The following is a 24727-nucleotide window of genomic DNA, read 5'->3' on the forward strand; positions in this document are numbered from 1 at the left end:
ATGGATTAAAACCCCTTGAATATAAAGAATGACCAAATAACCTCACTCCAAAGGTCAGACTAGCCTTCACCACGGAGGGAACACAGGAAGGTGTGTTTACATGCACACACATCAGGTTGGGGAGCGTCCTTCAGCTGTCTGAGGTCTGCTGGTCGCACACATCACTCACCGGACTGCTCACGCTCTGACAGCTGACTGTCAGCATTAGCCTGAGAGCTGAAACGCCTCCTTCTGGTCCAGCATGCAGGAGATCCTCAAACCCACAGCCGCACAGTGACGGCATTTGACCGCGGTCGCACGCATGTTCTCACAGGGCTTTGATTCAAAATGTTAAAGTTTCCAGCAGAACACAAACACTCTGTGTTTTTAATAACGTTGGGGATTCTTCGTCAGGGAACAGATGTTCATTTACAGCCAAACACGACGAAGCTAACGGCGAGCCTGAGCTCCGTTGATATATGTGCAGGACTGCGACCTTTACAAGATGCTATAGGTCACATTTGCATCTGACATAAAATGTTCTTTGTATCCTGATCCTCTGTTTACCATGTTTATATCATAAGCATTAGTGTGTGTGTGTGTGTGTGTGTGTGTGTGTGTGTGTGTGTGTGTATTATCTCACATATACGCTTCTTTCATCCTTAATTGGGATCTCTGTGTAACGTCTCTGGCCAGTTTCCAGCCCTCCAGGTGCTCTCACCTTCCTTTAGCTGAGCTTTAGATACTGTAACTGGTGACGGGTGAAGGGTGTCAGCAGTCCCCTGGATACCCTTCCTGCTGCTTCCCCTGAGCTGGATATGAGCAGCGGGCACAGGAAGAGAGCCAGGACAGAGCTGTGACTGTGCTGGCTCTGACTCTGCTCAGACAGGGAGGTGTGCCCCCGCTGGATCTCAGCTGCAGCATTAAACTGGGCATCGCTCGCTCTGTAATGACCATTCAGCTTATCTGAATGAAGCAGGCTTAACAGTAGTCACACACTCATCTCTGATGGCTGGATTACATCTGGAACCAGCACATGTAAAGCAATAATACCAGCCAATATGGAAATGAGCACTTATTTGTTGGTAGAGCGATTGTTTTCTGCACTCAGCAGCTGCAGAGTTAATGCCACAGTGCAGCGGCACATTCAGGCTGATGGCCAGGACTTCACGCTGACGGGTTAAGAGTTTGAACACTTCTCATTGTGTCAGCTCGGATACAAATGTCTCACATGCCAACTGCACTTAAGTCTCTCTGACAAGCCAAGTCGCAGTGACTCATACCTGTACTGTACTGCTGGAGCTCAGCTCAGGCAGCTTCGTTGCTTATTGTTCGCTCTGCCATAAATAGGAACAAAAAGCAGACTCACAGCCTGTCAGACACGACTAACTGAGCTAACACTGTCGCTAAAGCTAACGCTCTGCTGTGGGTCTGAGGTCTGTCAATAAGTCTGATCCACATGGATCCAAGTGGACTCATTATGACTGACGTCATAGTCGTGGCAGGAGAAATGTGTTTTTTGGGTTACCTTTCTTTTATACTGTAGATATGTGCTATTTTAGCCACTGCTGCTCATTAATAGGTGGAGCATAGCAGCGTTGGTGTCCTCTTCCTGGTTGGCTCAACTCAGGTGCGCCATTGTTTTAGATCCAGCGTTTTCCTTTGTAGTGGTCCCTTAAAGGTCAGCATTTCAGGAAATGTGCTTATTAGATGAGAAGATTGACACCACTCTTATATGTTTGTATGCTAAACATGAAGGAGGCAGTTAGCTTAGCTTAGCATAAAGAATGGAAGCTGATTGGATGCTGGTCCTAGCTCCATATGTGGTGCACAGACGTGACCGTGGCGTCGATCTTCTCATCTGACTCTTGGCAAGAAAGCACGTTTTTCCAAAACATGAAGCTATCCCATAAGTCTCCCGTCGAGTGAGTCCTTCTAAACTCATGCTGAAGTTTTCCTAAACCTGCAGGGTGATTGTTATTCTAGCGGCGCAGAGTTTACAGGCTGCTCAGGGTTTATGTGTTGAAATCTGGAAGCCTGAATCTGCAGCTAACTGTGTGATTTTCCAGCCAGCTCTGTAAAGGCAGAACAAACACGTGAGCTTGTCAGATAGACTCAGTCTTTACTTAACGCTGCAGCTTCTGCTTGTGTCTGCCCTCGGTTAGATTTGGAGCTGCTGCTCTTCAGCTCGCAGAGTTTCTGTGTTGAGTGCTGAGGAGATTCTCCTGGGGGAGACGAGTGCACAGCTCTTCAGCCTCTTCTTCTTTCTCAGATCCTTTCTTCTCTCCTCTCATCTCCTCACGCTCGCTCCCTTTTCATCATTTAGTCATCAGGATGTGCTTCAGCTCTCTGCCTCGGGAGGCTAAAAATGGCTACCACCTCTGAGCTGAGAGCTGCTCGGTGCTCGAGCTGCGAGCATCAAGTAGTAAAAGGAGACAAAAAATGCGCAGCTCGGAGATTCAATCCCCCTTCCTGCTCTTTCTACTGTAAACAGTGTCTTGTACTTTGTGTTTTTAATGAGGCTCTCAGGAGGGGACGTGTCCCTCTGAACTAACGACCTTTAGCAGGAGACATTTGTCTCTTTGGATCTGAGCTCATTACAGCCAAAAAGAGGGAGAATCCTCTCTATTTCATTAAGACTCGCAGTCAATGGCATTGATTTTACACAGCGAGGGAAGAAAACACAACAGGGTAGGCTGTGTGTTTCTGTGGGGGTGGGGTGTCCAAACCCTGACAGCGAGACGCAAGGAGAGGACGTACTATTACCTGCTGGATAATGACGCCAAATGACCAAATCACACCTGTATGGCAGCGTCACATGACTGCACCGATGTATTAAATGATCTTTCCTCTCCTTTACTAACTGCTGTACGAAGCCTTTTTTTCCACCTGTCTACACCTCCACCCTCTGAGTCCTCTGGAAGAGGCTCAGTCATAAGATAAGATATTAATTCTGTCTTTCTCCTGCACTCTCTGTCTCTGCTGCTTCAGGTGGAGCAAAGGTAAATAATGTATAAGAGCAGTGTAAGTTTGGAGAAAATCCCATGAAAGCACCAAAGCCAACACTGTGTTCGCCTCTTTCTCAGTGTTTTCTGACTCAAGACCATTAAATCTCACTGAAGATGTACTATAAATGTTTAAAAATGGGTCTTTGTCAGTTTTCACAGAACTAGATTAGTTCCTCAGACAGTCAGGCTTTTTAAAGCTTCAGTCATGCAGGAGTAAATCGTGCAGTTCGGGGGATGATTGTCAGCTGTTGATTGATGCACAGTGAGCATCTCCAGTGTGGTTTTAGGTTTGTGAAGCTGGAGCTCCACAGCACACAGAAATAAGACGTATGAGGGTTTGAATACACAGACAATGCTTGTTAACGGGATCAGTTCAGTGCTGGTTTTGGGCTTTTTGGGATTTGCTGGCAAGAAGAAAGTATAGAATATGACCATGATTATTGTGTAAATCAGAAATCTGAAGCGTTTGATCAGTTTCTCAAAGGTTTGTAGGCTCGGCTGTTCACTTGCAGTCGTGTTGGTCATTTCTGACAGTAGCTTGTTTCAGACTGGGCCAGTCAAAGACTTCTCCATCTTCTTATAATAATAATGTACAAGTGTCTGAGCTGGGCTTAAATGCTCTGCTTTCATCTCCACTGACCTCGGCGTGTCCGTCAAACATTAATCCTGAGCTGCGCCTCCGGTCGCTCTCTCCCGCTCGTGCTGCTGAGGGAGATGGGATTTGTAAGCGAAGTGGTTTTAAATAAAACACAACAGAGTCAGATTGTGTCTCTCCTCCCTGTAATTACCCCCCTGACAAATAAAGTAATTAAATCTGCATCTTCTTGTGTAGCAGTTCAAAGCACTGAATGGTTATTGACTGATTTAGCAAGCTGGCCTTTTCCTCCTCTTCCTCCCACTCTGCTTCATGTGGCATCGTATAGACTTTTTATGGAGCCTTTTGCTGGACCGCTAGTTTTATTTAGCCCCAGGACTCGGTGTTCCACACACCCTGATCTGGCCAGCTAATCCTGTATTTAACTGTAAAATTTGCATGTTTTTTTTTCTGTATTCTCTTCCTACATTCTGCCTCCAGAACAACAGTTTTCTCGCTCTGTCCAATTACACTAAGAGCTCGATGCTCGCTGAGAGCCAGTCGCACAAGCTTTCAGAGGATCAGCACGAACTGGCAGCAAAAATGACTCTGTGTGTGTGTGTGTGTGTGTGTGTGTGTGTGTGTGTGTGTGTGTGTGTGTGTGTGTGTGTGTGTGCGTGTGTGCATGTGTGTGTGCAGAGCTGGGTGGCACTGTTGTTGGCAGGAATCAGTGTGAGAGATTTACGGCTGAAGGCAATCCTGCATGGCTGTCCGTCCAATCTGTTTCCGTGGTAACCGTTGCATGTCGGGAGCCGTCGCAGAATGAGAGAAATAAATCACCCCCCGCCCAAAAAATACCCCCAAAGTCAGGAGCAGAGGTGTTGTTTAGAGGGCTGGACAGCAAGCACGCAGGAAGCGTAGAGGACAACTGAAAGCATCAAAGTCTGATCCAGGATCAGGCTCAGAGCAGGAGAGGGAGGCTGAGATGATGCCTGAGGACGATAACTCAGCACTGCTGGGCTCCAGATGCAGACTAGACCGAGTAAACACTGTAAGTAAACTGCATTAATATTCCATCATTATTAGAGCTGCATCTCACGTTTAATTAAATCACCAAATTTCTTGTTCTGCAGATGAATCACAGTGAAGAAACGATGCGTTCAGGACACGTGGGAGGTGTTTATCATGGTCCTCGGCACACGTGGTGCCTTCAGGGTGTTCACTGTATTTTAACACTCAGCTCTCAGTTACAGGGGGTCACATGTTGCAGAGTTTAGCGTTAAATTTGGGCGTTCCCGTGTGCTAATGGTCTATGAGCGTCCAGGGTTCGGCTCCATGTCAGCCCCTTTTTCTTTCTCCTCGTCTTTCCTGTCTGTCTTCTGTCTCTGCTGCTGTTCAGTAATGAATCAGAAATTCTTAAAATGCAAACTTATTTGCTACACTTGCTATTCTTAAACTTTTACTGGCTGTTTGCTTGATGTTTATTTGTCCAGAAGATCGCTTACTGTGAGAGTCTGATGCCTGCAGGAGTTGATTCGTGAGACTCAAAATGAAACGATTCTGTGTATCATATAAGAGACGTTTGACCCAGTGGAAGACATGTACTGCGTATATACGGCATGTACTGTGCAGTACTATGACTTTCCCCAATAATATCATAGTTTTAAAATAATAAAATCTGAGTAAAAGCAACAAAAAGTAGACCTTCTCCAGAAAGTTTACACTCAAGAAAAAGAATGAAAAATTGATCAGAAAAACACTCAATAAAGTTCGTTCTGAGTTTCTATTGACTGCACACACATCAGGTTTTTCTCTGAGGGGCTGTGTTTGTCCTCAGCAGAGGTCTGTATCTTCCACCTCCTGAATCCTCATTTTGTAAACACATCCCTCACATCCACAGTGCTGCTTTACAGTAAAAACAGTTTAATAAAAAACCCACTTTGTGTGAAAGATGTGTCGGTTTCCAGGCGAAGGTGACGAATCAGCATGTGCGTTTTTAGCCTGTTTTTCTGAGCAGAGGTGTGATGTTGATGTTGATGTTGGTGTTGATGTTGATGTTGATGTTGATGTTGATGTTGTGCTGGACGATCCTGCAGGGCTGTAATGTTTCAGAACATTTCATTTCGAGCAGAAACATGACGGAAAGCTATGAATCAAACACGTCAATGTCCCTAAATGGAAATATTATCATCTGAGAGAGCAGTCAGCTCGTGAGTGACTGTAAATGATCTGTAAATGATGCGCTGTGAACTAGATTCCTCCTGTTTCATTGTTGTAGTCTGATTTCTCTCACATGTCAAACTGATCACACTAATGATCACACAGACCATCTCATGCTGCAGCTTTATTCCTCAGCTAATATTCTGTCTGTCTGTAACCCTTGTCGTGTCCTGCAGATGGCGCTCCGCTGAGTGAACTGTCCTGGTCGTCGTCCCTGGCCGTGGTAGCCATCTCCTTCTCGGGCCTCTTCACCTTCGTCTTCCTCATGCTGGCCTGCCTCTGCTGCAAGAAGGGCAAAATCGGCTTCAAGGTGGGCCTCTGCTCTGAGCTGATGTGCAGAACACGCTCACGAAGCATGGGAGAGCATGAGGCATGAAGACGAGCTGACACACCTCTGGACCCTCACACACACACACACACACACACACACACACACACACTCATACTCATTAAATCATGTGAAGTTTTTATGGAGTCTTGCACAGACAGACATGCACTCTGTCTTCGCCCATGAGCGTTATTGCAAATGGACTAAACACAAAACATTCTTTGCTGCCTCTATTTAGACGTCCATTACCTTCAGTACACAAGGTCTCCGACCATTTATGCTCCCAAAACGCTGATGGGAAGCAGATATCAGACAAAGGTGGAGGAGACGGCGGGAGGCCTGCAGCTTTTCAGGACCATCTCCTGTCGTTGATTTAGACCCCATTTCTGAGCGGTGCGCTGAAATGGGTCACGGCACCGGAGAAAATAGGACAGGGAGCAGGGAGGATGGTGTGTGTGTGTGTGTGTGTGTGTGTGTGTGTGTGTGTGTGTGTGTGTGTGTGTGTGTGTGTGTGTGTGTGTGCGCGCGCGCGCGCGCGCATCGGAGGAATGGTTCGATTGTATTTATGACTGAAGAAATGCTTGAATCAGTGTGTGTGTGACTGTAGTTTAGTGTGTGCGTGGACATTAATGAGCGCCGTGTGTTCCTGCTGAGTCGCCTTCAGGTTTACATGTTTCATCTTCTGGAGTTTTCTTGTAAACAAACATGTTTCTTTACATTCAGTGCTGCTCGCTGCGGTTTATTCTGTGTAAACTTCACTAACATCTCAAGAGCATTTGCTTCCTCTCAAAACATTTGCATAAATAGATGTTGATGCACGTCGCTGCGGTTCTGATGATCAGCAGTGTGAACACGCAGTAACACGACATCGCTGTTCACTTAGTTGATTAGTTCATCGACAGAAAACCAATCAACAGCAACTTTGGTCATTTCATTTTTGTCTGTCAACTCTGAGCAAAATGCTAATGTCGACATGCTAACAAGGACAGACATGCTGATGTTAAGCAGGTGTAACATTCACCATCTTAGTTTAGCATGTTAGCATTAGCAGATTAGCAATAAAGTCAAAGCGCTGCAGAGGCTGATGGGAATGACAGCAGTCTTGTAGGTATTTGGTCATAAAACAGTATTAGACATTCAAATATTGACCTGATGATGGCAGAGATTAAATATTAATTGATCATCATCTTCTGGGGACAGTGAAAGTCAGAATCAAACACATCAACTCTTCTTGTTTTCGGTCTCGACTGACGCGGTGCACTGATGATCATCATCATTCATATCGTGTGGTTAAATGTCAAAAACTCAGTGTTTCCAGCTTTCTTAACGTGGTGATTTGCAACTTTTCTCTGCTTCATGTAACTACAGACTGAATGTTTTTGCCTTTGTTGGTCGGTCAAACTAAGAATCTGAAGAAGTGACCTTCGTCTCTGCAAACGTACGAGACCAAATTAAATATTTGATCAAACAATCTGCTCTCATACGTCACATCTTTTGTCCCTCTTCGTCCACAACAAACCCGGACTGCGATTCATATTCCTGCTCAGCGCTCCAAACTGTCCGCAGAACATGATTTATTCTTCAGTGTGTTCATTCATGTTGTAAACAATTAACATAATTCAAGTGTCTTTGGAGCAGATGGCAGAAACGTTTACGCTGCTGTGAAGAGAGGCGCGTGATTAAGCCTGACGGATGACTTTTCTCACAGAGTCAGGGTCTCTGCACCCCCGGCCTCTCTGTCTGAAGAAACACTGGACTGCACTGATTACAGAAGTGTCTGTAGCAACATTACATAACATCCTGTTCCTCCTCGACCACTGAGTGTTTAGAAGACACATCACGAGTCGTCGTCAGGCTGCGCGTAAAGAATAGACGTCTGTCGGAGACGTTCGGTACGTCCGATGGGCCTCGTGTCTGCTTTGTGTCTTTGGCGGGTTGGACCACCCAGCTCGGACCTGTCAGGGTGTGTCTGAGGAAGGGGCCGGTGCGGGAGGAGGGGGAGGAGAGGGCGCGAGGGCGTGTGGAAGGGCATACCCATGAGCCCGCAGTGCATCCGGCCTCAGGGCCCCATCTGGAATTAGACACAGCCGCTCCCGGAGCAGGAAGAGGGAATTTCAGAAAAAAACTTCAAGAGGAGACGAGAGAGAAAAGCTCTCTGTGTTTTACAGACAGTGATGGAGAGACGAGGAAGTTCCTCTGATGATCCTCACTGCCGTTCGTGGTTTGGACTTGGTTTCAGGGTTCAGAGCTCAGCGAGCCCGGCGGCCTTTTCAAACTCTCAGGACTGTCGTTTCTCACATCCTGTAGAAAGAAGCTGCATCGTCACTGATTGTTAACATATGCAGATATATGTTAATAATCGGGGGCTTTAGTGGTGCGGCTTGGTGGATTTTGTTAATTTTGGGCAGAAGCAGGCTGTTTCCCTCTGCTCCCAGTCTTCATGCTAAGCTAAGCTAAGCTAACTGGCTGCTGGCTGTGGCTTCATACAGTCTAAAGGGATGAGAGTGCTCTTCTCCTCTCATCGAACTCTCTGCAACAAAGCAAATGAGCACATTTCCCAAATGTCAAACTGTTCCTTTGATGAGAAAAAAAAAGCAAAATTGAAATTTTCAATCACATTCAAACCCAATAATGAGCAGAAACATGTCAAATGTAAAATGCACACACACCCCTTATTGGACTCCTTAAATCTCTTCATTTAGTGTGTCTGGATTTTATTAAATCCTCTTAAAACAAGAGAGGACGGAGGCACAAAAGCAACATTTGGGGCAGTAATTTTTTAAGGACCCCATTCTCAGATTTAAGATCACTCATTCCGCCTTAACTTTAAAATGAAAAGATATTTTCAGATGTAACAGAGAGAGAGCTCTGCTGTCTGTAACTGCACACTGACCTCGAGCTGTACGAGCTAAACAAGTGTGTGTGTGTGTGTGTGTGTGTGTGCGTGTGTGCGTGTGTGTGTGTGTTTAATGGGGAAGGGGACTGCCCTGCAGATGTTCTTTGGCTTTTGGGATAGAGAGAGAAAAAGGGAGGAAGAGAGCGAGTGATGTCACATGTATAGTATGTGACCCCCTCCACCCCCCACCCCTCCTCACCCCTCCTCACCCCTCCTCATCCCTCCTCCCTCTTGTATTTTTCTCCCTCACATTTTTGAGGGGGCTCAGTTTCTCTCCTCTCCCCCATGAGACGACTACAGGTTTGGCCTCGCCTGTGAACTGGGAGATGGTGCTCCTCCTTCTTCCTCCCCCCCTCCTCTCGTTTTCTCTCCCTCCATCCCTCCAACCCCAGCAGATCCTGGGGACAGTCAGTGGTCAGCTACAAAGCCTCTTCCTCCTCTTCCTCCTCTCTGGACTCAACAGTCAGGCTCTCTCTGCAGAGTGATGATGCCTTTTTCTGCAGCCGCTCTTCCTGGCACCGCCATCCTCCCGCCGCCCTGCACCCATCACACAAATGGGAACCCTGGGGGGGCTGCTGAGTGTGTGTGTGTGGGTGTGTGCTTGCGAGAAAACCAGAGAGAGGTTGAGATGCTGCAACCAAAGCTGAGGGCGTGCGACATGCCATCCTCACCTGTGGACTCTGAGGAAAGGTAAGCTAACTGGCAGCAGGCACACTTCAGCTGGAAACAGGTTGAGGAGGAAGCAAATGTTGATCTGTAAATATTTTAGGACGTTTATTGGACAGTTTTCTGTCATCGCTTCATGTGAAGTCATATTACTGCTTTGTTCTTCTGTTTTTAAGCATGTTTTATTGACTCCTGGATCAACTGAAAAAACAAAAACGCCAAACCTTCTTTGGTTTCAGCTCCTCAAATCTGATGTTTTTCTGCTTTTGTTTTTGTGTTTTGAAGCGCTGGAACATCTTTGAGTTTGTTGGCCTCAACAAAACGATTAGAAAACGTTGCCTTGCATTCTGGGAAGTTGTAATCAATTAATGAAAAAGATGGTTATAAAGAAAGTTCAGGATTTCGGTCTGAGTTTTGACGCCTTTTCCTGCAAGATGTGTGCGAAATGAGAAATGATGTTGTTCTGTGAATGCTGCTGCTGCTGTGTGTGTGTGTGTGTGTGTGTGTGTGTGTGTGTGTGTCGATGTGCAGAGTGAAACCACATGTCGAATGTGAGGGTGAGGAAGGCCGTGTGAAGATTTGGATCTGAGGCACAGAGTGATGAGTGTGTGTGTGTGTGTGTGTGTGTGTGTGCGTGTGTGTGTGTGTGTGTGTGTGTGTGTGTTGCATTCTTGGGGGACAGGATGAAGTGAGAGATGGAGGTGTTTATGTGTGTGCGTATATGTGTGTGTGTTTGTGTGGGTGTTGCACAGGGCTGCAGCGGGTCACATTTTTCCAGTGTTGGGACCCCGCTGCTCTCCAGCTCCCAACTAAGGGACTTTTATTCTGACATCCGGTCTGTGGATGCAGCCAACTCCCTCCCCTCTCTGTGCTCTCCTCATCCTGTGATATGTCTCCTCGTTCAGCAGACAGAAGGAATCTTTCAGGAGCTCCTCGCTGTTCGTCCAGCCCTCAATCCCACAAACTAACAGAGAAAACGCAGAAAAACAGAAACGAGCACTGCAGCCTGCAGAGAGCTTCAAAGGGATTTTCAAAACCCAGAACGTTCTGAGCTGTAACTCGCATTGATTTAGCTTATTTCTTTCAAAATGCTGATAATTAAATGCAAGTTTTAAGCCAAGCAACCCAGTTTTTTAACAGCAATGATATGGAAATGCGTAAATCTCCCTCCAAAAGCAATTACATGATTACAGAGCACTTGGTGGACGACGCTCAGCCCAGTGTAGATCCAACGGGTGAAAAGAAAAATGTTTTTAAAAGTAGAGCGAGGAATAATAAAGTACATGAATGCGTCTGAGCACCAAACTTTGGGCAGTGGGTGTGCAGCCCCCAGCCGGTAAGAGTGTGCAGCGTGTGAGGGCGGGGCTCTGAAAACGTAGACCAGGTGCCAGATCGTCAGCTCTGAACCGCATTCCGCCTTCAGCGTGCTTCAGGCACTCGCTCAGCTTTGTTCGCACAGAGACTTGCTGCCTCTTAGCTTCTCTTACTTTCTGTTGGATTTGATTGATGTTTTTTTGCAGCCACTTCTCAGTAATTAATTTTGCAGCAGTTGCTCTGAAAACAGACACTCATCTCCTTCATTCACAGTTTCTTTCAAGTAGAAAATGATGGTTAATGCGCATTCGAACCTCCCTGCTGCACTGATGCGATCAGGCCATCGAGATCTCTTGTGCAAACTCTAATCTCACTGATCAGCCTCCTGCTTGGTGCCGCTCGGCGCCTGTGAAGCCGAGAGCTTGATCAGATGGCAGCTTTAGAGGAGCGGTAAATCAAATCAAAAGCCTTCTTCCTCTTCTCTTTATTTTGTGGATAAGCTCACTGCCGATTCTGATATTAAGATATTTGAAAATATATGGCAGAGTGAGTCACAGACGCTCCTCTCTCCAGGCTTCGCTCTGCATGCTTCCAGAGTCATCATCAGGCTTAATTGTGAAGTAGAGGATTGAGATACATGTAATCTTAGCACAAATAATCTTTGGATAAATCAGACTGACTTTGTTTACAGTGTGATGTTGCAACCAGTCTCACAAACAGCTCAGAGACACGCTGGACGGGCCAGGACAGCTTGCCTCAGTTTATCTCAGCTCTGCTTCAGTGGTGGAGCCAAAATATCATCAATATTTGGTTTGTGTTGTTACGAAACACTTTCTACTTCTGTGCACCGATGCAGTCACACATCACACGCAGCATGAGTACATGTGCATCCGCTATATGATCCACTGTGCTCCCAAAGGCTGCTTTCCTTCATGTCTTCACACCTCGTGAGTCACCCAACCGGCTGCCAGTGGAATGGAAACAACATGTCCCTATGCATGACCTTTGACCTCTTCATTTATCTGTTTTCTAGGAATTCAAGAATGTGGATGGGGAGGAGTACCATGCAGATATGTCCACCTTGGCCTCGCCGGCCTCCCAGGGCAGCCCGGACGTCTACATCCTGCCCCTCACCGAGGTGTCCCTGCCTGTGGCAAAGCAACCTGCTCGATCAGGTGAGTCACTTTAACCTGTTCAGCTCCTCTCCAACCGCGGTTCCATCGCTGTAAACAGACTCATGCTGTGCATCCAAGCAGGGTAATAAACCCACAGAAATGTGAAATTTGAAACGCCAAAGTTTCCAAACGGAGGAAATCAGGTTGAAGTTTTGGGGGAAATAAAAACAAAATGATTCACAGACTGAGAATATTTGCATATTTGCAGTCGTGCAGCCAAGAAACAGCATGAAAAGCCTGAGTTTTAAAGGATCATGCAGGGATATTTAAATTGAAAATTGTCCCCACAGCACATTTAAAAAAAAAAAAAAGTTTTCCTGCTGTCGAACAGGATAAAACACTGCGTAAGATGAAGGGGTGGTCAGAGGATATCCAATCATGATATCACTTCTGATGCTTTGTCAAGCCTTTGTAATTTATGCCTTCAGTCATTTGCTGCAAACTGATGCAAGCCTTTGCAAAAGTGCCAGAGTTTTACAAATTTCAAGGGTGTGAGAGCAGGGAGAGCTGCGTATCTGCCGTTAGTCAACGTTCGTCCCCGGAGTGAACACCGCCCTGATGCTGGCCTCAGTCAGCTGGGCCTCCACCTATCCCACAATCCCTCGCTGCAGGTCCCCGCAGAATGAACTCTGTGCTCTTTAACGTTCGCTCTCTCCCACAAACATCTGCCTATTGCATAATAACGTCCAGGCGGCCGGCCTACACTGCTGCTTGTAGGAATGTCAGGCATGTGAGAGCACAAAACCCCAGTGAGAAGATCCCTCTTTCGCTCTGTCGCTTCTCTCGCTCGGCGTCGACGTGACAATGGTGCTTGTTGTGTGTTAATGGGCTGATGCTGCCTGATAAACTTATGACTCCGAGACTTAATGGATCACTCCCACGCGCTCGACTCAGTCTGCATCAAAGCTCAAACAGAAGTAATTCTGGATGTTATTTTTTGGTGTTTTACATTCACAGTTTGACCCACACGAGTTGAACAGGGAGTGAATAAAGGGCTGATTCACACAAATCACAAGGAATCTGTTTTCTAACTCACTGCTACTCGTATCTCGTCATGCAGATCGGTTTGGTTTTGAGAAAGCAAAATTAGGTTAAGACAAGGTTTAATTACAGGATTCATGTTCAGGTTCATTTGTGTCGCTCGACGCTCTGAAAAAACAAAGTTCCTCCTGCATGTGCTCACATAAAACGAGCACATGAAACCACAGATATCTGCGTGGCTCCATAACACGACTCTCTCGCCACGTTCTGTGATTTGGGTGAACTGGCCCTTTAACATATGCGTTGTCTTCTGTGGATAATAGAAACCATATGAGCAGTGGCAGAGGTCAGGGATTCATTACTGCACCTTCAGGACTGCCTCACCCAGTGACATCATCAGATTTTTGTGTTTAATGAACACTGGAATGGCTGAAATGGATCCATCCACTGGACCGAGATAACATGTTTACTTTCTCATGAGCTGTCACATTAGCTGCTGTTTGCTGTCTTTTTAGTTTGTTTGTACACAAGCACTTCATACAAATGCAGACGAAAGTGCTTTACAGGCTGATGAAATATTAAAACTAAAAAGCTAAACTAAAGGAAGTACAGAGCACAGGCACTGCAACAGCAGAGAGGCAGAGAAAACGAACACGTAGTTATTAAGGTTTCAAACATTTCAGGAGAAATGGAGTAAAAAAGTGAGGCTGCTTTCAGGCCGACTCGGTGTTGGTGCAGGAGGCGGACGTGGAGCTGACGTACTTAGCGGCTGTGAGGAAAGTTTGCTTTCTTTCAGCCAGTGTTCCCGTCTCCTCTGTCGTCCTGCTGAGCGCTCGGGCTGTCGGAGGACTGTGTGAATAGGTGGAGTTCCTGATGAGACACCAGCACTGTAAGAGCTTGGCTCAGTCTGCGGCCCCGTCCTCAGGACCCGCCCTGGTGCAGCTGCTCTGTGCTGCAGGCTGCTGTGCAAAAAATAATGGAGCTCACACCCACACAGGGGAGACATGAGCAGCTACACACATGTGGAAACACACACAAAGAGTCAAATCTGAGCCAAAACAAGTCCAGTTTTCATGCTCAGAGCACACACGCCGTGCATGCGTCAGCCTCTGAATCACCGCGCTGCCTTTTCTGCTTGAGCTCCTCAACAAGGCTCAACAAACATCATAAGTGAATTCAATTGATTATCCGAGGACAGCGCCAGAGCCCGGCACCTCGGCAGAGCTCGGACTGGGATGCACTGGCCTGGAAGAGCATAATGGGAATTCCATTAGGCTCTGAATGATTTAGCTGCTGTGCATCTCGCTAAAGACTTCCTGGATACTGTAGCGATTAAGCTAGACGCGCTCAGAAAGAGATGCTGAGCAGCTCACGGCTCAGAAAGACCAGGCAGGGCCGTCAAATGGAAAGTGAGTTAGTGTATTGGCTGTAAAGAGATCTGAGAACTGACCAGGAGTCATCCACATATTTTCAGTTTGTTGCTTTGGGTGTTTAAGAAAAGAAATCAAAGCGAAATGAAAATCAGAAAGCTTTGAGGTTGACTGTATTCTTCTGCCAGCGCTGCACTTCTAATGGAAAAATACACAGTGACAAACACGAGATACAGGCTGATGGAAGTTGACCGTTTATTATACTGGTAAGAAATCCACCAATGGACTTACAGTATTTTCTACCAGATTTCAATGAAGACAACAAAGGCAACAGTACAGTCTTTGAGGATTCACTTTTCCTCCAGCATTTGTCCTCATTGTTAGATCAGCATTATGAAGATTTGAGGTTAGCATGATGGCGTAGGTGGGACCCATTGCTTGCCACTGTTATCAGTCCATTCCTGTGTCATGGAGCTGGTGAATAATAGTCCCAGTGTGGACACACTAACTGGTCCTAACTGGTGCCATGCTGCCCTGAGCAGCCAGACAATGGGGGTTATTCTGCGTTGGGCCGGAGAGCGTGAGTGGGTGTAAGGAATGACCAGTCTGGAGAAAGAGACAGGGGTGTCCAATATGGCCTCCACACAGTGACTGGACTGTGTTGTGGTCCGGAGGGACGACAGCACCACAAAGATCCCCCTGTCTGCCTCTACGCCCAGAATCTAAGTGTCACCGTGGGAGACACGGAAAGGATGGGATGGATGCTGAGGGGGGAGACACGGAGGGGCGGGGGGGGGGGGGGGGGGGGTGCTGCCGTCAGTCCCGTTTCATGCGGCCGAGCGGGGACGGGTTGGCCGGGCGTGTTCAGCGGACAGGAAGGACTCAGGTCAGCAGGGGACGCGGACAGAGGTGGACCTGGGGGTCGCAGGACAATCAGACAGGTCGATGCCAGAGTCGGATCAATACAGAGGACAACTTAAGAGTGAGGTCACGTTTGTTTACCCGGGGATGATGGGAAACGTCCACTGGCACGTCGGGACAGTCCATCTCAGAAGGGGTTAAGAACAATCGATTGGACAGACGATGGATTCACAGCGGCCACTTAAGAACCTGGAAACGGTGCGTTCTGCCGTCTCACTGCTTCCTCTGTTACCTGAGCTTTGTGTTCTTCATCACTGAGGACACACTGCGTCATGTCTTCACCTCTTTACAGGTGATAAATCAGCTGGATGAGTGAAATCAGATGTTTGATCAATATACGAATCAATGATGTTTTCTTACGTTATTTATCGTGGTGAGTTCAGCTCTTTTAAGTTAAATCTGTGTGTAAAGAGACACGTTGGACACGCGCGATGTGTCTTTTGATTCACCTTCTGATGGTTGTTTCGTCTGACGCTAATGAAAACATTGCTCACCGTGATGAAGGCTGGCCTCCTCTTCAGTGCCGGTGAGCCACCCTCATCTCTGCTCACATGCAGAGCAGAAGAGACTGTTTGGCAGCTGAAGAAGTGAACCTGAAAGAATGAAGAAGGAAAACAAATCTGACTGTGAAGCTTTGCAGTGGAAAACTTGTTGATGTCTTGCGTTTCTCAAACCTCTTTTCTCACATTTCGTCAGTTTTGCAGCTTCTCAACAACCTTTTCGGTGCTCGCTTAGTTCACTCAAGCAGAGATTTTCTGTGTTGAAGTTGAAACTGCTCACAGGACCAGTTCAGGACCAGTTCAGGACCAGTTCAGTCCTGCATATTTGACATTTTTGCTGACTATTTCCAAATCTATGTCACACAGTTGTAGAATTTTTGTGTTGTGATATATTGTGCTCTGTGTTCCAAGCAGCCATTGGCTTCCAGTCATTTTCTTGTGGTATGAAACTCGATTAGCATTGCTAATAGCTTGAGCTCCCTTCAGCTGTGTGATCCATCAGAGAGAACAATCAATCCTGCTTCAGTATTTGTGATCACTTATGTACACTCCACACCTTTTCCTCCTTTCCTCCAGTCCAACTCCTGAAGTCCACGGATCTCGGCCGCCACAGTCTCCTCTACCTGAAGGAGATCGGGAATGGCTGGTTCGGGAAGGTAAGCCCACTTCTGACGTTTCGGTCCTCGTCACTTCCTGCGGGTGTCTTTGACAGTCGCTCCCGCCGTCCCTGCAGCCACCTGCACACCACATCACGGTTGTTAGTCTTTGCCGTGATCCCAGCCGCCTTTAGAATGGAGCCGGTTAAACATGGCCGACATGCTGAGTTACCTGTAATGTCTGAGTGTGTAATGGCGGCCCGCTCCTGCTGCCTTTGATGTCCATGTGACGTGGCCCTTCAGAACAAATTTCACGCTGGTAAAAATGTCAAAGTAAAGCCGTCCACCGTGTGTTTTTACCACCAGATAACATGTTGTTGTCGTTCTCTCTTTGTGTTTCTTTGTCTGTTTCTCCTCCTTTTCCAACTCATACTGTTCACTCATGAAACACATCCGTCCTCTCCATCCTTGTGTACCTTGACTGGGTATGTCCATCTGTGTGTGTGTGTGTGTGTGTGTGTGTGTGTGTGTGTGTGTGTTTGTCTGCATTTTCTGTCCCTTCACTGTCTTTTGGTTCTCTTCGCTGAACTCCTGCATGACTTCTTTGTGTCTCCTTGTCTGTCCGTCACTCCCACTCCATGCTTGATTTCTTTGTTTTGGCTTAAATGTCTGTCTGTCTGTCCATCTGTCTTCCCTGTGCATATATGTCTCTGTCTGTACTGTTTCAGGTTCTGCTCGGGGAGGTCAACGCAGGCCTGAGTACCACCCAAGTGGTAGTAAAGGAACTGAAAGCCAGCGCCAGCGCGCAGGACCAGATGCACTTCCTGGAGGAAGCACAGCCTTACCGGTACGTTTAGCTCTGTCCCCTGTTGGACTGTCTCTGTGTGTCTGTCAGCGATGGTGAGGTCACACATACATTTACTGAAGTACTGCACCATCAGTCTTAAGGTGGTGGAAGTGAACTTGAGCCGTTCACGGAGACTTTTTTACTGATCCTCCAGCACATTCACCTGATGGCTGAGATACTGGTTACTTTACAGATTCAGCTCACTTGTGTTTCACTCTGAAGTCATTTTTTTCTGGTGTTTAATTGTTTCAATTGTGGGGGTTCACGCTGATGTTTTTAGTGTCACAGATCTCGTATGTGCTGTGATCTCATGCTCCTCCTCTGCTCTCCAGTGCCCTCCAGCACCATGCTCTGGTGCAGTGTTTGGCCCAGTGCACTGAGGTCACTCCCTACCTGCTGGTGATGGAGTTTTGTCCACTGGTGAGTATCCAGACCCACAGGTCAGGAGTGAGGAGAACGTCTTACAGTATGTGTAAAGGAGATTTAATGAGTTAAAACACACCAAGTGGATCAGTCTGAAGGAGTGCTGCCAGCCCCTGCTGCGTCCCCTGTTTTAAACCTGTCATTTCATTGAAGGATTTTAATGTTAGAATAAAGTCACTGTGGCGTAAATGTGCCTTTGTACTTTGTATTTTAGGCTGTACCACATTTGATGCACGTTGTGTATTGGAATCATCTGCAGTACGAGATATGTACTGTGGTTTATGAAAAGCTCCCATCACCGTTTTTGACCTTTAAATTCAAAATCTGCATTATGTCCTGTAAATCATTCAGCACATTAAATGGATTGGAAGCTTCTTGTAATATGCCGTTTATGGGATTTTTTTGTTAATTACGTTTGGTAATAAAAACATTCTTGGCTGCTGCTGTAAATATTTGGCAGGAGAACCAAAAATTACCCATAATTCATGCTACACCACTGAAACTGCTGCCTAAGGTCCACCATCATCTCCGCAGGATTGATTAGTTCTGTAGATTTAACACTCATATATTAAAGCCATCAGACAGCGAAGAACCGGCTTCCTGCCTCTTCGTATCTGTCCCCTTTTAATTTGCAAGTGTAAGTGAAGTAAACTGGTGAGGACTGGTTACTTTGAATGTAAATATGGGGTTAAGCAGAAGTACTTGACTAGTGATGTGCAGAAATACCCAATAAACTCAAGGAGACCATTTCAGTCCAAAAACAGCTTTAACTCCAGATTCTGTTCATCCAAACATTTAAACTGAAGACACCAAGTTTATTGATTCATCTGGTGCACTTCCACGCAGGATTCCAGAGGCCAGATTCACTGGAGTGAACAAGAAACGCGTCCCACAGCACGGTGCAATGACAGGCTGCCCTCCAGTGGTCAGAGGTTGTAACATACAGATCTGTTTTTTCCAGGGGGATGTGAAGGGTTACCTCCGAAGCTGCAGGACTGCAGAGACCATGACCCCAGAGCCCTTGATTCTTCAACGCATGGCTTGTGACATCGCCTCAGGACTCCTACACCTGCACAAACACAACTTCACACACAGGTAGTGAGCAGTTCCTGCTGTTAAGAGCAACACATATGTCAAAATTACAAGACCAGGCCCAGTCAGTGTCTCGCTGTGGTCAGTAAAACCTGCCTTTTTCTTCTCGGTTGCTTCCTGGAACAATATCCTGGTGCTGCCCGAGTGCTCCTTACAGACTCCAGCATCAGTGATTTTGTTGCAGGCGGTGACCCCTCATCTCCAGAACAACTCACACATCCGCTCAGTCTGCACCACCTTTTCCAGATGCAGCATTGTTGAACTAGGCCAACTTTAAAAGGTTATTTCATCTTGTGATCAGTCAGTGTTTCTGCGTGCAGGGCTTCTAAATATTTGATGTAGTATGACCCTCTTGCAATGTTCTGGTCTTGTGTTGTATGTTTATGAATAATGAACAGTTGTTTTCCTCCTCCACCACCCCGTTTGTCACCAGTGACCTGGCTTTGAGGAACTGCTTGTTGTCTGCTAATGTCTCAGTGAAGATTGGAGATTATGGTCTGTCCCACACAAAGTACAAGGTCTGTTAATCTGAAGGAAACGTGTTAATGAGTTACAACCTTAAATCTAGCTTTTTTTATGAATAGAAAGTGTCATTCTCTGATGTCCTCACTGTCTGCCTGTTAAAACTTTACCTACCAGGATGATTACTACCTGACCTCAGATCAGCTGTTCGTGCCGTTGCGTTGGATTGCTCCAGAGCTGGTGGATGAGGTGCATGGAAACCTGCTGGTGGCTGACCAGACCCAACAGAGCAACATGTGGTGCGTTCAACACACACAAAGATTCCTGCACATCTGCTCTTAACAACAAGAATCTAAGCGCAGCATAGTATAAAAAGGTTTTAGACATAGAAAGTTCATTATTTTCCATTTTATTGTTCCAGGCTGAGGTGTAAGAGGATAAAAGCCAAGCTTATATTGATTTCTGTTTTGTTTTATCAACACAATGTCTATGTAATGTGGTGTCTCAGGTCTCTGGGTGTGACTATCTGGGAGCTGTTCGAGTTGGGAAACCAGCCCTACAGACACTACTCTGACAGACAAGTACTGACCTACGCAGTGAGGGAGCAGCAGCTGCGACTGCCCAAGCCGCTGCTCAAAGTGCCCCTGGCTGAGCGCTGGTGAGACGCACAGAAACACATTTAGAAACATCTTAAAATACGTCCTTCAGGAGAAGGACAAACGCTAAAAAACACAAAGTCCCAGCAGGATGAGTGTAATTATGTTAATCAACTGGTTTTGTTTCTCTGCATTGGGGCTATTTGGTGGAGTGCTCTCTTCCAGATCTTGTGTATATGACTCAACAATATGTCTTTCTGTTTGCGGTCTTCAGGTACGAAGTGATGCAGTTCTGCTGGCTCCAGCCTGATCAGAGACCCAATGCAGAGGAAGTCCACTTGCTGCTCAGCTATCTGTGTGCCAAGGGGGCCAGCGAGGCTGAAGAAGACTTTGAGAGGCGATGGAACTCTCTGCGTCCCAACACTGGATTCAACAGTCACCGCGGTGCCTCTGCAATGTCACGAGACCACCCCTCATCAACCTCCTCCTCTTTCCCTCTCCTTGAGCAGTTTTCATCTGGTGATGGCTACCACTCAGAGTCCGGGGATGACATACTAACAGTCACTGAGACCAGCCACGGTCTGAACTTTGAGTACAAGTGGGAGCAAGCAAGGGCAGAACAGTCCTATAGAGCCCCAGACCCCTCTAGCACCATGGGTCAGGTCAACCATCACTGTCAGGAAGCATTTTACCCACCTGGAGGAATCGTGGGAGGCTGCCCCATGGAGAACCTCAGCCATGGAGTTTCTCCATCTTACTACCAAGCAAAACATCTACACGCTCCAGGCATACTCCCCGTCCTCAGTGCCCATAGCCCCTCAGTAAGCAGTGAATACTACATCCGCATTGAAGAGCCGGTAGACTGTAACATTGATCCAGAGTATACCATGTGCTCCTACAGCCCAGACTACCAGGGCAGCAGTGGGAGCTTTCTGACTGGCAGCGCTGACTCAGGCGAGTGCATGGCCTGCCCGTCACAGGCTAAGAACATGGCTCCCTATTGGTCTGCAGACATCCACAAGTCAGATGTGTACGACTCCAATGACTCAAGTCCAGCTATCTCCCTGACAATGGAGCCCCTTTTAGGACAAGTGTCGGACAACAGCCCCCTCCGACCCTGGGAGTCCAGTCACTATGTGTCCTATAAAGACAGAGATGGGGGTTACTACTATGAGCACTCGCCCCCTTTGGGAATAGATCACTATTTGATTGGAGGTGAGCTCTCCAGTGAGCATCATCAGGAAAGCTGGGGCTCAAGGAGTCTGCGTCAGGCTTTGGGTGAGTTGGAGAACCCACTGGGTATATCCCCCTCTGTAACCAGTCCAACTCAACAGGCATACAGAGACGCATACCTGGACACAAGTCAGACCTCCATTATAGGAAAGAACGTGACAGGGGGCTACTACGACATGATGGGCTCCCTGAGGAAGACTATGCCCAGCCACAGCAGGCACAACAGCCACTCTGTCAGTATTAACATGGAGACAGAGGGGGCACTCTTCATCGGGCACAGAGACAGCGATTCGGAGGAGGAAGAGGAGGACATATTTGTTGAGAGACACACCTGCAACACTTGGCCTTCAAAACACAGCCATAGCAGCGTGGGTCACCACAGACGGGCGAGCCACAGCTGCAGACAGGATGCTTACGTAGATTTCCACTACACAATGCCAAGTACAGACATTGAAGACTCCTGGCCGGAGGACCATAGCCTGGCCTTCCACTCTCTACCCAAACCCATTGACTATCTCGAGCCCCACCAGGCCAAAGATAACAGTGCCTGCCTTAGTCTGAGCAAGCATCACCCAATGGTGCCCTCGGACAACTGCAATGCCTACATCTACCTGTGCCACGAGGGCGAGACTCAGGTGCCAGCATCTGGAGAGTGCTGCCACTCGCACTTTGTTGACCCCCTTACAGGCTTGCTAGTCAGAAACAACAGCTATAGTCACAGCTACAGTCACAGCAACTACATCAGTGATAAGGTCATCGACATCCCAAGCAATGAGGAGATGATCAATCTGTCACCAGCTCCCGGGGGTCCCATTGTGGCCAAACCTGCCTTGATAAAGACTGAGGACAGTAGAGAGCAGTATGTTGACCTTACGTTTGATGAAACACTGTACAAAGAGAAAAGGGAGGATGCAATCAAAGAAAATCCAATCATGCAAAAACCGACGGAGCCTGAAATAGAAGAGGTGACCCTGACGATGACCAAAAGCACTCCGCCTCCTGCTGACAACATGCATGTGATGGTGGCCCTCACAGATCCACAGTCAGAGTTGAGTCACACTGGTGATAGCGGCGTTGACCGGGGAGGCTCCAGTGTGAGCCTCGCTGACATCCTCGACTGCAGTGATGACGATGAGGACGAAGACATCACAGATGACATCACTGATGTTACCTCAGGCATCTTCGCTGACGAGTCCAGCGAGCTGAACGCTTCCCCTGCCTTCAAGTCGCTCCAGAAGCAGGTTGGAACTCCTGATTCCATGGATTCTATGGATCTGCCATCTGCAGCCGGGTCCTGTGAAGGCTTCAGCCCTGCGTCCTCCCACCCTTCCAGCTCACCTAAAGCTATGGACAGTGGCTATGACACAGAAAACAATGAGAGCCCCGAGTTTGTACCCAAAGAGCCTCATGAACCCCGTGAGCAACCTGTAGGAAAGCCTACGCTTGATACAAGCCTGGAGGAGGACAAGGTGCTGGAGGAGCAGGGGGCCGAGGATAAAGCAGTGCCCACAGAGGGGGAACGGTCACTGGATGAAGATTTGACTTTAGGAGCTTCACAAACAGGCGACGACATCCTTTTACCACTGAGTGATAAGACACCATACAGAGACTCTGCCTACTTCTCAGACTATGAGAATGAAAGGCAGTCCAGGGATGAAGGGGACGAACTGTCAGAGACAGTAAGAGATGACGAAAATACTGAAAAGGAGGAACACGTGGGAGAAAAGAAGGGTGAGAAAAGGAAGAATGAAGAGGAGGAAGAACTGAAGGACGCTGTGGCCAACAAAGACATAAAGCTTGAAATGAAACACATAGAGACAGGAGGAACAGACTCCTCTTCTCCACCAGAGATGGAGGCATATTTGACAGAAGATTGTGGCCGGGATGAGGCACTGGGCCTCCCTCTGGAGCCCTCTGACACTGCTTCAATAGCAGAAGGTGTGCTGGATGAATGGCCATCTCAGGAAGAGAGCTCATCCCTGGGAGACTGGGCAGCAGAGGTGGTGGGGGCCATGGAAGAAGCCCTTGGTGCCCTGAATGGAGACTGTATCTCCAACGTCAAGGTAGAGGAGGAGGACGAAGAGGACCTGAAAAGGTCCGTTCAAGATTTAGAAACAACACAAGAATCAGCGATCAAGACAACGGGGACATCCGGCGAAACCCTGCACACTTTACCCAAAGATGAGGTGGCCTTGCAGCACACGGCGAGCACCCGACGTTTTTCTTCCTCCTCTCCTCCACCTCCATCCACCCCTCCCCCTCCGCTCCCCCCAGCAGAGGGCCGAGGGTCTCCAGCAGACGGGGAAGAGGCGGACGAGGAGGACGGTGACACCGATGACAGCGACGAGTCGGACGAGGAGCTGCGAAGCTATAGCGTGCAGGAGCAGAGCGGAGGGGAGGAGAGCGAAGACGAGTGCCACCCGGTGCCCATTGTGGTGAGCGACGACAGCGAAGCCCACAAACTGCGCAGCCTGCTCAAGATGCCGACCCTGCTCACCATGGAGAACCTAGAGGAGGAGCTCGAACGCAAGAAGAAGACGGTGTCGTTCTTCGACGATGTCACCGTCTACCTGTTCGATCAGGTGAGTGCCAGAGAGGGCGCATTCAAATGGTTTCATTCATTAAGTTTAGTTTCATTTAGTATTTGAGTAAATCATTTTTTAAATATTAACATTAATTCAAGTTAGCATGTAGCTTAGCCGAATGTGAAAAGGCCACTCATAATGCTAAAATGGTGGACATGATTACCAATTTTGTAGCTTTTTAGTCTCTTTTTGCAGTCGCAGCTGGTGAACAGTTAAGCACCTAGCCGCTACAAACCTAAACATTTTCCTCAGAAGTTAGAGACCAGCAGCTGAAAGGAGAGTCAGTACTGAACTAACATTCATCAGGTGGGAAACATGACTCCCAGTTAGGAAGACTTTTGCTCTGTTTCTTCTGAATGCTAGAAGTTTGCTTGATAGCTCTAACGATCTTAGAAGCTTGAATTGGCAGACGATGCTTGTTTTGATGTTTTGCTGCCCCCTGATGGCTGCTCATGGAGCTTAAACTGACTCACCTGCCCAGATCTGACACTTCTATTTAACTACACCAGGAAAGCCCAACCAAGGAGCTAGCTGAGCACGGCTTCCCGCTAGGAGCCGAGGGTCAGAGTTCCCAGAGCAAACCCCAAGAAAGGGTCAGTGCTTCGGATGACTCCTCCGATGGAAACATCTCAGAGGAGAGTAAGTAGAAGAAAGCAGAGAACAACAAACCTCGAACTCCTCCAGTTTGCTCATATCAGATCTTAAACACCTGGTTTTTGTCTGCTCTCAGGTGCTGGGTATGAGTGGGAGGACGACTTCCCCCTGCTGCCTCTGCCAACATCCACAGTGTCATCCGACTCACCTCCACCCCGCCCCAAAGCTCCGGACCCCAAACCGGCTGTGCAGCGCTCCCGGTTCACCGTCTCCCCCTCCAGCGTGTCCCGTTTCTCCATCACTCACATCTCCGACTCTGATATGGACTCTGTAGGAGGTGGGTTTCTAAATAACAACCATCCTTCCT

The 24727-nt window shown here is 47.6% G+C and overlaps 1 protein-coding gene across 4 annotated transcripts in view; it reads left to right on the forward strand.

The window, feature by feature from the left end:
• The window catches only part of aatkb (apoptosis-associated tyrosine kinase b), a 44563-nt gene that overhangs the window by 16712 nt on the left and 3124 nt on the right, over window positions 1–24727 (forward strand). For 2 of the 4 annotated variants that reach the window (XM_076759865.1, XM_076759866.1), the window contains exons 2-13: window positions 5958–6091; window positions 12019–12160; window positions 16509–16588; window positions 17257–17375; window positions 17708–17795; window positions 18760–18893; window positions 19324–19408; window positions 19530–19651; window positions 19861–20010; window positions 20223–23763; window positions 24276–24405; window positions 24497–24697. In XM_076759865.1, the coding sequence (XP_076615980.1) occupies window positions 5958–6091; window positions 12019–12160; window positions 16509–16588; window positions 17257–17375; window positions 17708–17795; window positions 18760–18893; window positions 19324–19408; window positions 19530–19651; window positions 19861–20010; window positions 20223–23763; window positions 24276–24405; window positions 24497–24697 (4926 nt within the window). Of the gene's footprint in view, window positions 1–5957; window positions 6092–9574; window positions 9696–12018; window positions 12161–15371; window positions 15631–16508; window positions 16589–17256; window positions 17376–17707; window positions 17796–18759; window positions 18894–19323; window positions 19409–19529; window positions 19652–19860; window positions 20011–20222; window positions 23764–24275; window positions 24406–24496; window positions 24698–24727 lie in introns of those variants that run through there. The other 2 variants (XM_076759867.1, XM_076759868.1) reach the window with 2 other exon arrangements.

The sequence above is a fragment of the Chaetodon auriga genome, chromosome 20 (genome assembly GCF_051107435.1).
Source record: "Chaetodon auriga isolate fChaAug3 chromosome 20, fChaAug3.hap1, whole genome shotgun sequence".
Taxonomy (NCBI): Eukaryota; Metazoa; Chordata; class Actinopteri; order Chaetodontiformes; family Chaetodontidae; genus Chaetodon; species Chaetodon auriga.